Source organism: Emydura macquarii, unplaced genomic scaffold (assembly GCF_026122565.2).
Source record: "Emydura macquarii macquarii isolate MOO-44397 ecotype Brisbane River unplaced genomic scaffold, CSIRO-AGI_Emac_v2 contig_3220, whole genome shotgun sequence".
In the NCBI taxonomy this organism is placed as follows: Eukaryota; Metazoa; Chordata; order Testudines; family Chelidae; genus Emydura; species Emydura macquarii.
This window is the reverse complement of record NW_027133357.1, coordinates 1,477,803-1,490,259: the sequence shown is the minus strand read 5'-3', so window position 1 is coordinate 1,490,259 and position 12,457 is coordinate 1,477,803. Positions and strand designations below refer to the sequence as shown.

At 57.5% G+C, this 12,457-nt stretch overlaps 1 protein-coding gene across 5 annotated transcripts in view; it reads right to left on the bottom strand.

Annotated features, from left to right (window-relative positions):
- AMPD2 (adenosine monophosphate deaminase 2) overlaps nt 1-9,547 on the bottom strand; it is a 35,811-nt gene extending 26,264 nt beyond the window's left edge. The window contains exon 1 of one of the 5 annotated variants that reach the window (XM_067531515.1): nt 9,419-9,547. In XM_067531515.1, coding sequence (XP_067387616.1) covers nt 9,419-9,497 — 79 coding nt within the window. In that variant the 5' untranslated portion in view covers nt 9,498-9,547. Of the gene's footprint in view, nt 1-517; nt 1,769-9,418 lie in introns of those variants that run through there. The other 4 variants (XM_067531517.1, XM_067531518.1, XM_067531519.1 and 1 more) reach the window with 4 other exon arrangements.
- Nucleotides 9,548-12,457: the final 2,910 nt, after the last annotated feature.

The window sequence follows — 12,457 nt, the reverse complement described above, 5'->3', positions numbered from 1 at the left end:
AGAGATGCTGCCTTCACCGAGCACGCCCAGGCATCCTTTGGCCCTCACGACTATGGGGTGCAGCCCCACCCCCCAGCCCAGAGAAGCACCCCTGGCCTCCGGCAGCCGACGCTGCTGGGTCTGTCGGTCACCGGCTGCAACCTGCTCCTCACCTCGCCCCTTGGGAAGGATGGGCTGCCCCTGCCACCCTCTGAAAATAATTGCCCAGCTCCAGGAGCCTGATACCACCCAGGCAGTGACACAGAACAGAGCTCCCCCCGCCCCCAGCGGGACTTACTGCCCCTGCAAATATCGCATTGCTAGACAGACTCTATGCCCCCCCCCCGCCCCCAGGACACATTGCTGGCTCGGCTAGAAGGGTGTCCCCCAGCAGGGCTTTATTTCCCATCCCTCCTCACACCTGGTACCAACCCCCCTTCCCTCCCCCGACAAACCTGCAGGCTCCTCGGCTCAGCCACAACCCAGCCCAGCTAAGGAACCGAGCCACTGCCTCCCCGAGCATCCCATCGCTTCCTACCTGGGCCACCCCTGGGGCGCTGATCTGGAGCGGCTGCAGCGGGCGGGGGTCCCGGGGAGGGGGCGGGGGGACCTGGCGCAGGCGATGGGCTGCAGCCGGCGTTTCACCGGCAGCCTCCTCTCCGCCGTGCAGCTGCAGTGATCCCCCAGGAGCCCAGCTCGGGAGCCGGCTTGGGCTGTACCAACCGTAGCCACGCGCCGGGGGGGGGCGGAGACCAGCCACATTCCTCCATCCAGCCCCGTGCAAAAGGCAGACAAAGCACCTCCCGAGCCATCCTCTCCTGCCCAGCCAGCACCCACGGCCCGGCTCAGCCTGCCCAAAGAGCCCCCGGCTTCTGCCAGCACCAGCTGGGCCCATCCATCGCCAGGCTGGCAGCTCTCAGCACCGGACCAGGATCAGGGCCCGGCCACGGGCGAGAGGGCTGGGCCAGGCCTGGCCATGGGCACCAGCACATGCTGCTCCAGTGCAGGCTCTTGTTCCAGCCCCAACATCCCTCTCCCAGTGGTGGGGGGGCAACTCACAGCATGACCTGACCCCCCGAACCCAGTCCTGTAGCCCGACCAAAGAGGAGACAGCCAGGGGTCCTGACTCTCCGCTCTCCCTGCTCTCACCATTGGAGCCTGCTCCCCACCCAGAGCTGGCAACAGAACCCAGGAATCCTGACCCCCACCTGTCCCTGCTCTGACCACTAGACCCCATCCCCACCCCAACTCACAACAAGGCCAAGTCTGATCCCCCTGACTCCCCCAGCCCCTTGGAGTTACTGGGAGGTGGTGAACAAGCCGTGGGCAGGGCTGGCACGAGGAGAGGAGAGGAGATTAAACCGCCCTCCTGTTGTGTGGTTTAACGTTCTCCTTATAAGGCTGAGGCCCAGCAGCTGAAAGGGGGGTGGGGTGCACCCTACTTCTGGGTGACGTTAGCTACCAGGGTTGGCTTGAGGAGCCTCCTGCTCCCGGAGCCACGGATCAATGAAACCAACGGCTCACACTGACCTAGAAGAAGCAGCAGCTGCTTCCTCTCTCCCTGAGGAGGGAATGGAAGTGCCCAGCACACTCCACTCACTCAGTCAGTCAGTCCTGGAGAGAGCAAGCTACAGGCCTGTCCTTACGCAGCTCCCCGCTCAAAGGCAGCCAGGACTGCCAGCCTCCAGACAAGCGCTGCAGCTTCCCTTCCTCTCTCGGGGGCACCCCAGCTCCTCTGCCTGGTTCCAGCCCCTGGCAGCTGCACCTAAGCCTGGCTGGAGCCCCCCCCACCTGTTACAGCCAGGGGATAATGGAGCTCAGCTCCAGGGAGGTGCTGTGCAGCTAGGCTTTAGCTGACGGGAGTCTCAGGTGCTCCTGATTTGGGTCTAATTTAGCATTTACTGGGCCAAGCAGGGAGGAAGGGGATTGGTGAGACAGCTGCCGGGCTGGGACCAAATATCCAGGGTAAGGAAACATCCATGCAGATTTGTCCCTTCAGTCTCTGCACTGTGAGTGGATCACGCTATGTTTGCCTGTCACTAAGCATGCCACCGGCACTTGCTTACTAACAAGACAGCAGGGCGGGGAGGCAGCCAAGTCTGGGAGAGCAACAGCAATGTAGTGAGGGGCATGGCAACCACCAGCCGTCAGGGAAGGGGACCTGGCGCCCCGGCTCTGCAATGAGATGCAGCAGCCAGGCGGAAGTTAACTCTGGTCCCTACCGTGTCTGGCAGAGAGAACGGGCAGCCCTGGGGAAGCACTAGCTGGGACAGCCCCAGGCCCAGCACCTATGAGGGGAGATCCGTCCCTCACAGCCTGGCAAGCAAGTCTTGGCCATTGGCATTTGGGTGCAAGAAATGAGTTGCCAAAGCTGCTCTGCATACGGGATCCCCGCTCAAACACTGGGCTCTGGCAGCCACGCCCCAGCACTATCCCTGGCTTCACAGACAAACACAGCTGTGGGGGGACCCTGGAAGCTGGCCGTAACCACTGCTAACATAGCTCTCCCGAAGCACTCTGGATGCCCAACTGGGGACACCATAAAGGACCCAATTGCCCCAGGGATTGAGCACTTGAGTTGCAGGTGTTCATTCAGCCTTTGTGACTCTCAGGTGACTCTACTCAGGCTCCCAACTCCTGAGGCCCTCTGGACACCGTGCCAGTGTTTGGCGCCCTGGATGGGAGTGCGTCGCTGCAATCGCGGCCTCGGCTCCGCTCCCAGATGGCTGCTTTATTTCCTGCTCCACGCAAGTGATTAAAGACAACAGCTCCTGTCCCTGGAGACAGAACAGGCTGGCACTGCGGAGCTGCCTGCCTCCAGCCTAACCGCGGGGCTGCAGCCCACCGCCAGCAAAGGGGTGAGCCACAAAGCCCGCACCTCTCTGCTGCACCAGGGGCCCTCGCCAGCCTCCGCCCGCTCGCTCCACTCTGCACACGCTGAACCCTGTTCCCAGCCTGACCCTCTTAGCGTCCCCTGACAGGGCCCCTCCAAGCCAAGTCCTTCTTCTTCTTATTAGAGTCACCTTAGGTCATCCTCTGAGACCCCATTCCCAGATCTTCCCCCCCGCCCCCGTGGGGCACCCTGCTCCCCGAGAGCCCGCCACTATTCCCATCTTCCTCTCTCAGCGGGTTCTTTCGCTGGCCTCTGGGCCCAGCCCTGGAGTTACACAGCCCGATCAATCGGCCGGCGGGGATCCCCAAACTCAAGAGCAGCTGCTTGCAGCACACACACACGCGTCCTCCCCCGCGAAGAGCTTGGGAAAGGAGCCGCCTTACGTAACCCGGCTGCAGCCTGCAACCTCCCATTGCATAAGGTCAGGTTCCTCAAAAGCCATAACCTCCCCCTGCAGCGCTCCAGCTCAGGGAGGGCTGTGCAGACCTGCCCCTGGGAGGGATCATCACGCTACAGGGGGGCTCCCAAGCCCCAGTGGCAGAATTATCCCCTTCCTGCCTCCTGTCCATGCTACAGATGACACGGTGCTAGCCAGCGCCGGCTTTACATATTCTGCCACCCTAGGCAAAATAAAAACGTACCCCTCCCCCCAACAGAAAAATGTTAGTATTTGCAGCAGTGCAGGGGCTGTCATTCTTGTCAATTTCACCCCTCCTGGAGTGAAATCCACAAGAAAGCCAGGGGCAGATAGAGCCTGCCTCTGGGAGGGGACAGGGCGACTGCTTCCCACTGCCAGTGGGAACACGGGCGGCTGCCACCAGGGTCCCAGCTGTACATCGGTGCCAGGAAGGAGACAAGTGGCAGCCAGGACTGAGCGGGAGGCGGGTGGCAGGCGGCTGCAGCCCAGCAGCTGCCCTTTAGGTTTTGCCGCCCTAGGCAAATGCCTGCTTTGCCTATGGCTAAGGCTGGGCCTGGTGCTATCAACAATCAGGAAGGCCCCATGTATATTTTGCCTTTCTACTGGGTCTTTCAGCCAGTGGTCCCATAGCCCTTTGCAAAGAAGAGCCAGTATAGGCACCCCCATGGCACAGACAGAGAAACTGAGGCATGGAGGAAGGAAGTGACTTGCTCAACATCACACAGAGAGTCAGTGGCAGAGCCAGGGAGGGGGTGGGATTCCTGACCCCAATCCTGTGATTGGGCCACTCCAGCTGGTATCAGCCATCAAAGGGAAGAGGGTTGGGATATATCCACATGGAGAGTCTGGCCTTCCCTGTTCCAGAAAGAGAGTCTCCGGGACCTTGCAGAGCCCTTAGCTTTGAGGATGTCTCATAGCCACGCACAGATCAAGCCTCAGCCAGGAGCTGCCAGATCCTGAAGCTACGGATTGGAGTATGGGGCTGCATGATGTCATTGTGCTGGCGAAGGGACCCCAGAGATCTCTCCATGGGAAGGTAGGGTGCTGGAGGAGTAGCACAGTAGGGGGAGAGGCTTGGTTGGAACTCCCATAATCTCTGAGCATGCAAGATGGGCACATCGCTGCCTAAGGGCTGAACAGTGGGATGGAGATTTCCCATTTAGATGCCAATGTTTGAAAACTGATCCCAGAGACTGAATCCGCCCCTTGTCTCAGATCAGGGCTAGGAGAGAGGAGGGCAGTTGTGAACTGTTCTGGTTCTCATAGCCCGGGAGAGGGGGGTGGTCAATGACCCCCCAATCCCAAAAGAAAGAACTAAAATCTAGTCCTCTTTCAGGTGCTCTCAGCCACTGCCCTGAACACCTCTGCTGGTGGCCAAGGCTGTAGCTGTATTTCTGCATCCCAAATTCCACACAGCTAGTTACCTCTCCCCTCCCCTCTGCATCCTACTGGGAGGCTAGGCCACAGGAGACAATCCTGTAGCAGCGAAGGGATTCGATGGGGCCGAAGAGGTCTTTTCCATCCCTAGAGTCAAGGGAAAAACACTGGCCTAGTCAATGACTACAAGTGTAACTGACATGTGATGATTAAACTTTCACTACCCGTTTCACAAAAGAACCAGGACCATAGCCCAGGTCTTAATACTCAGTATTCCTTTGGCAGACAATAAATGGCAGCAGCATTTGCCAGTGACATTGTCAGATATATATTGTTTTCATTTTCCAGTTGTTTTCTTCCTCAATGATGGCATCATTTTGTGTGAAAAGACAATATTAAAATAATACTCTGCCCTTCCCTCTCTTAGCTACTGCAAGACTCTTGTGCGGCTTTATAAACATTCATTCATTACACCCCTCACTGGGAAGTAGGCAACACATGGGGCAACTGAGCCACAGATGAGTGACTTGCCCAGTCAGACCACAAGCCAGTGACAGTGCTGGGAACGGCATCTAGGAGTCCTGGATTCCTTGGCAGTAGCTGTGGACCGGCACTGCCTTCATAGCTACCAACACGCCCTCCTGCCAAAGAGAAAAACCTAACACAGAAGCATAGCAATAGTCCAGTCAAATCAAAAGGCTTATTGTACCAGAGCAGCTTCACCACAGGCCTCTCAGTAGGGTCTCCATACACCTTGTGTCTAAGAAATGGGATTCTCCCACTCGCTGATCTGGGATCACTGGAAGTGCCTGTGACGGAGATTTAGGGGACACTTTTAGTTTAAAGCATCTCTGCAGCATTCGGGTATCACAGGATGTGGCTAGCCCAGCACCCTATCCACTCGGCATCATAAGACCATCCGCCCAATTTTTCCCACTCCCCTTGTGCCACCATTTACACCAGTGCAACATAAGTGTGAATCAGAACAATAGTGTTCTACACCCCGTGTCTGCATGAGTCACCGGGCAATAGAGAATCAGGCCCCTGGGTTCAAATCCTAGCCCTGTCACAAACTACCTGTGTGTCCTAAGGTGAGTCACTTCCCTGTGCCTCAGTTTCCCTACTGGGAAAACAAGTAGACAGTGCTACTTCCCTACCATTTGCATAGTGTTTTGAGATCTGCAGCTGAGACGTGGATAAGTGCCAAGCATTCTTATGGCTACAGGACTCAAGTCCCAGAAACCCCAGGATGCCTTCTCACGGGGGCTTCCCATCGGCACCTTTAACCAAAGCTGGTGAGCAGATAGCTGTGATATTAGTGTGCTCCTGCTCTCGGGAGCCCACGCTCTCTAGAGCCCTGGCAGCATCTGATTAACAGTTCCTGGAATAATTACCATCCGACGGGGTTCGCTTGCTGGGAATGCAGCAAAGAATTTTATACTAATCCGGGCTGTGTCAGTAACCAGTTGCTTTAACCCTTCAGAAAACACGTTTGCTTAAGGCATTGTACACCTTGAAGGGCAGCCATTGTCCTAGGGTTGGGGTGGCATCTCTAACCAGTGAGGCAACGGTGCAAGTCCCATTCTCCCCCTCTTTCCCCTTGTGCAACTTGTGCGCACCCTCTGCCGCGTCATCCCCTGCCCTGCCTCAGATCTCCTGCTGGGAAGCAGCAGTGGCAATGAAAGGGAGGGGCGGTGAATGGAATCTGGCAAGGAGCGATGCTTGCCAGAGACTGTCATAAGGCAGGTGGGTGGCAGGGCAGGGATCTTGGGGGGAGCACAAGGTCCCAGGAGCAGGGAGGAAGCAGGACAAGGAGAGGCTCAGCTTGGAGCCGATGGATCAGCTTTAAGGTCCTAAAGGGTTAATTGGCATCGAGAGGCCCATGTTTAAGAACAACCACAAATGTGGATCTAGGCCCCACCATCTGCTCAGCAGAAACCACCCCATTCCCTGGGCACTGGCGGTGCAGGCCCATATCAAATGCACACATCCACAGGCCGGGGACGGGGTAGAGACAGAGCCCAGGAAGCAGGTGACACAGCTCTGCCGCTGAGTCCTCAGGAACTAGGAGCCACTAACGGATCCACACAGCAACGCAGGGGAACAGATCGCACGTGGGCACTGACTCGCCAGGAACCTGCCGGGTTCCCCACGGACCGAGCGATCAGCCCTCACCCCATCTTCTCAGTTGCCCTGGAGCTCATGTGGCTTCTGCAAGCCCAGCACCCACGGGCTGCGGTCCTCAGTTTCACACGGAGGTGCAGCCATGCTGGAATCCTCTCTAAGGGTACGTCTACACTGATTCGGGCTCGTGAGGCTTGGGCTAAAGGGCTGTTTAACTGTGGTGTAGACAGCTTGAACATCTACACCAAATCAGCTGGCACAGGCCAGCCCTTGGTGTCTAATTGCAGTGGAGACAAACCCTAAGTGGCCCATCACCGGCAACCTGTCTGCAGGATGCTTTTCACAGCCAGGGGACTCCCAGCACCACGAGACATCACTACCGCAGCTGTCTGCATGAGGCAGGGTGACCAGATGTCCTGATCTTATAGGAACAGTCCCGATATTCGGAGCTTCATCTTATATAAGCGCCTGTTACCTGCCACCCCCTGTCCCGATTTTTCACCCTGGCTATCTGGTCACCCTAGCTTGAGGCAAAGCGTGTCATTGGCAATGGGCTCTCTGGCAGCGTGAACTTCCTCACAGCAGTGTCCTGTCGATACCAGCTCAGCCCCTGAATCCCGGAACCAGCTTCATCACACAGAGATGCTGATTTCATCACCTTCCTCACCTCACACCTTAGGGATGGCGCAACCCAGTGACTCTTCCTCTGCTGAATCCTGTCTGCCCTGACCTCCTCCACCTCTAGTCAGCCTCTCCACTCCCTTCGCCCAGGCTGCTTTGCTTCGCGGGAGCTTGTAACCTGTTCCACTTCCCTGTGCTAAGGAGCGCAGAGTGGGGAATGGTTGTTAGGGAGGCTACTACCCATTTCAGGAATTATAATTGCAGGCAAGAAAAACAAGGTATTGATCCACGTGCAGAAAATACACACCCCCCTGGCCCCGTGTGTCCAGGGCACACAGTATACCCCCACGACTCCACAATGCACACGCCTTCGCAGAGTCCCCATCCAGCGCACCCACACAAGTACGCAGCATGCACAGGTTAGCATCGGGGTGTCCGTCCGACACAGGCACACGAATACACACTCTCCCCAGTACACAGCTTGCTCATCAGCATCCGCTGGGCTTCTAGGGTCTACGGTAACACAGCTACTAAATGAGTAAGACTAATGTGTTCATGCAAAACAGCTACATGAGTGCACAACACCACACCCACACACAGATTAGCTAGGTGCATTATGGGTTCTTCCCCCACCACCACCTGCCTCTGACACATCAGGTAGTAGCTGCCTAGGCACTCAGATACCACGATGCCCAAGTCGGACACAGGGAAGTGAGCTAGATGGCACAGTGGTCTGATCCAGTATTAAGCCGGATTCCTTCTCACCTAGTATGGCATTCGTTGGGGGGGGCACATGCACCCACACATGAGGAGCTGGTTGGGCACGCTCGCATCCACATGGACATTTGCATCCACAAAGAAACACCCAGCCAGGCACCCCACCCATTGGTGCATGCACAGCACCCCCAAAGGTGTCAGGGACCCACCCAACATTCACAACCCCCTGAGGGGTCATGTTTTGAAGCCTGTGCTTAAGTGATGCAAGCTGGCTGTCACGGGCATCACTGGCATCCTGTGGCTGGAAAACGGGGCCCCAGGGTCACCTGCCTACAGACCTGACACCGAAGCCAGTGCACCAGGTCCCCCGACATTAGAAGATGCTGCCCAGGTCCCCACAAGTGAGATGCGGGAAGCGAATGCTGCCCACTGTGCCCCAGGCTGGACATCTCTGCAGAAACCTGCCTGTACAGGCTGGGGCACCTGGAACGCAGTGGAGGGAGACGGTTGGGCGGCTCCCAAAGGCGGTGGGGGCTATGTTCCAGGCCTGGGAGATGGCCCCAAATATTGGTTCGGTCCATGCATTCTGTGCCCACCGTCCCATGCCACCGCACACACCCTCACCGAGCGGCCTGGGCTCGCTGGGGCATAGCCACACTTGGCTCTTCCACTGCAGCTTCCATCCCAGGATCTCCAAGCACTCAAGGAAGGCAGGCGAGGAGCATCACCCCCGTGTCACAAATGGGGAAACTGCCGATAACACATCGGGGGTGGCTCAATCTAGAAACGGAAAGAACCCAGGCACCCAGCCCTCCCCCAACCCTGCCACCACACTCCTGCCCAGAGCCAGACAGCCAACCCAGGCATCCTGACCCCAGCCCCCCCAGCTCTAACCACTAAAGGTCACTGCCTCCTGGGCCTACCCCCCCCCCCCCCCACATGCGGTGCCCCACGTACATCACACGCATGCACGCCCCCATATCCACACGCAATGGGGGGTGTGTGTGGAAGGGGTCCCCTTTCCCTCCCCCCACCTCGATCCAGCCCTTGCCTTTGCCACCGCTGCTCCCCCCCCCCCCCCGCAGCGCGGTGCCCCCAGACAGACCCCCCCCCCGCCCCGATCTCCAGCATCCCTCGCAGCAGCGATTCCCGGGCTCGGATGGCCACGCCAGACAGCGACACCCCCCGGGCGAGGGGCAGCGGAGAGCCCCGGAGCCCCCGCGCGGAACAAAGGCAGCGCCACCCACCCGCGGGCGTGGAGGGGGGGGGGGCGGCCAGCCGGGGCTCACCTGCGGTGGCGGGGGCCTGCAGGCTGGCCCGCTTCTGGAAGGGGTACTTGCCCCGGGGGGCCGGGGCGCCCGCTGACATTTCGCTTCCGTGCGGCGGGGACTCGGGGGCTCTCTTCCTGCAGCAGCCGGGCGGCGGGCACGACTCGTCCCAGAGCTTGCGCGGCCCGCTCGGCCCCTCCCCTGGTTGATGATTGATGCAGCGAGCTCGGGGCTGGACCAAAGTCCCACGTTGCCTGGCTTCCCTGCTCAGCCCAGCCCCGCCTGGCGCCCCTCCAGGCCCCGGCGACCGAGGGAGGGCGACCCCAGCTCAGCCACCGCTGGCCAGGCGACCCTCTGCTCCCGCGCGGAGGGGCGGGGAGGTGCAGTCCCGGCTTCCCTGGATAGAAATAACGGGGGGGTGGGGGGCTCCCCCCAACTTCAGCAGCCAGGCCGGGTCACAGCTGATTCCAGAGCCGGTGAGGCCAGGGGTCCAGGTAGCCCAGCCTCCTGGCTTTGCTAGTGGCCAGGGCCGGCTGCTTCAGAGGAGAAGATAAAGATCCCTGCAATGGACAGTTGTGGAGTAGGGGGGGCTCCTGGCAGGAGATGAGGCAGACAGACCTGATCCCCGTCCCTCCCCCCTCCAACACATGCCTTAGGATCCGTGCCCACAGTGGCATTTACAGGCAGATCTACCCGCTCCTCTCGTCGGGGACCCTCTGCCAGGCGTCTCCCCACAGAACAGGCAGGCCATGATGATCCAGTGCCACGATACACAGCATCCTTCCTCTGAGCAGCTTTATGTGCCCCATAGACATTGCGATCTCCAACCCGCCCTGTTAGGCAGTTCCCTCCATAGCTCCATTCTCTGGGGGAAACAGAGGTCCCACACCACAGCACATCGCTATCAGAGCAGGGATGGGAACCCAGCCATCCTGCTCCCACCCCACCCTGCACTAACTACTAAATAGCATAGAATTGTAGAATATTAGGCTTGGAAGGGACCTCAGGAGGTCATCTAGTCCCACCCCCTGCTCACAGCAGGACCCACATCCTGATCTGCAGGGCAGGCAAAGGTTTACACTGCTTTACATTCAGCTTCTCCCCCCAACAGTATTTTCAGAGGGGGTGAGCCCAGCCCACACATTGTGCTCCAGGGAGTGCCAGAACAAGAGACATGAAAAGGGAATCTACGTTGGGGTAGGAACAGCACACCAGGGACAGTTCCTCCACACCTGTGTCAACAATAACAACACATGGGAAGAGGCACTATGGCCTAGTGGTGAGTGCACTGGACTAGAAGTCAGGAGACCTGGGTTCTATTGCAAACTCTGCCACTGGCCTGCTGGGTGACCTTGGGGAAGTCACTTCACCCATCTGTATCTCAATTGCCTTCCCCCCACAACTTTTAGCTGTTATGTGCATCTATTTGAGGCAGATATATTACCTATGTCTGACAATATTTCACCCAAGAGGGTTGGGTGTTGAGCACTAGCTGGTTGCAGGGTTATTGTGGGATGTTGGTATGGAAGCTAGCTTCAGAGCCATGTAAGTAAGTATAGGATCCTGGGTTTCAGATTTGGTGAAATGGAACTTGTCACCCGAGGTGAGCTGAGTCTCAGAGCTAACTCAACCAACACTGAGAACAATGGAGATCCGGGGAGCCAACCCTCTGTTTGCTGTCTGGACCAGGTGCAAGTTTGATGAATCACAAAGACAAAAGAACCCCCAGAAATGTCTCTGAACAGGGGACCCCTGGGGTGAGAGACAGTCTGTAACTGTACTAGTGATGAAGAAAGAGCCCAAGTGATTATCCGTTACAGAGAGAGGCATCGCCAGAACTGATTTTTTGGCAGGGCCTGTGGTTGACACAGGTGGACACAAGCCTTGTGTCACAACAGAACAGAGACTGATAAAAACGCAGGATGAATTGCTTAAAATCTGATTGGGTGGGCCTGTTTTCAAAGTGGGTGGGCCATGGCCCACCTGTAGCTATGCCACTGGTTACAAAACCACACTGCCAGCTGGAGTGTCTCATGAAAGGTGGATCGCAGCTTTCTGAACAGAACAGGTGATTTTAGGACTGATGGCTGGGTGAGAAATACCTTATTACAGGAAAGGAACTTGTTAACATGTTCAACTGTAGACTGAGCTTTACATTTTCCTTTTACCTGTAACCTCATGTTTCCAAATCCATTTATTTGAATCTTGAACTCAAGCTCTGTTAAATAAACCTCCGTTTAGTTTTAGTATAGACACATCTAAGTGACTGGTGCTGAGGAGAGCATTGAACTGAGGGGAGGCTGGTGAACCAGGGTGCCCTGCTTCCATGGAGGCAGCGGATTGGTGTGTGTTATGGGTGTGCAGAAGGCAAAGGAACCGGGCTCTGGAGTGTAACGAAGCGGGATGTGTCAATTGCTAGCTTGCAGACAGAAAGAGTGGGGTTCAGGGAGCCCAGAGCAGAGCATCTGTGGTGCCAGCAGAATTGGGAGGCTTTTCCCTTGGTGGGCGCAGACAAGACTCTCTCCTGCTGTAAGCAGAGGGTAGTGATTCACCCCAGACACCCCAAAGCATCACACCACCCTCACAGAAATAAGTAATAACCAGAAGAATCCTGTGCTGTCTAGGTGCTGATTCTTGCTCCAGCCTGAGGCTTGGAGATTTCAAAACAGCTGGTTGCATCATATTTGGCTTGGAGAATTGCCAGCAGTTGGAGGTCTGCTCAGCTGTACTAGGAGCTCTGCTGCCGGAGGGGGAAATGTTTTTCTGTGCACTTCAGAAAGCAAAATCTTCTCCCCAGTCCCTTCTGCAAAACAGCGGGCAGGGCGGGGGAGAGGCGGACTCAGGCCAGGCAGGAACTTTGGCTGGAGCGAAGATCGCCTGCGATTTAAAGGGCCACTCACTTCCAGCCAGCGGCACAAGAAGTGTACGTTATTCCCAGCGAGGTGTGGTCAAGCAAGCAGCGGGAAACGTGAGGACACGAACCCCCTGCTACTGGGGAACCCTCTGCCCTGTCCCCTGTGGGGGAGCTCTGCTCCCCACCCCCAACTCTGCTGCCTGTAA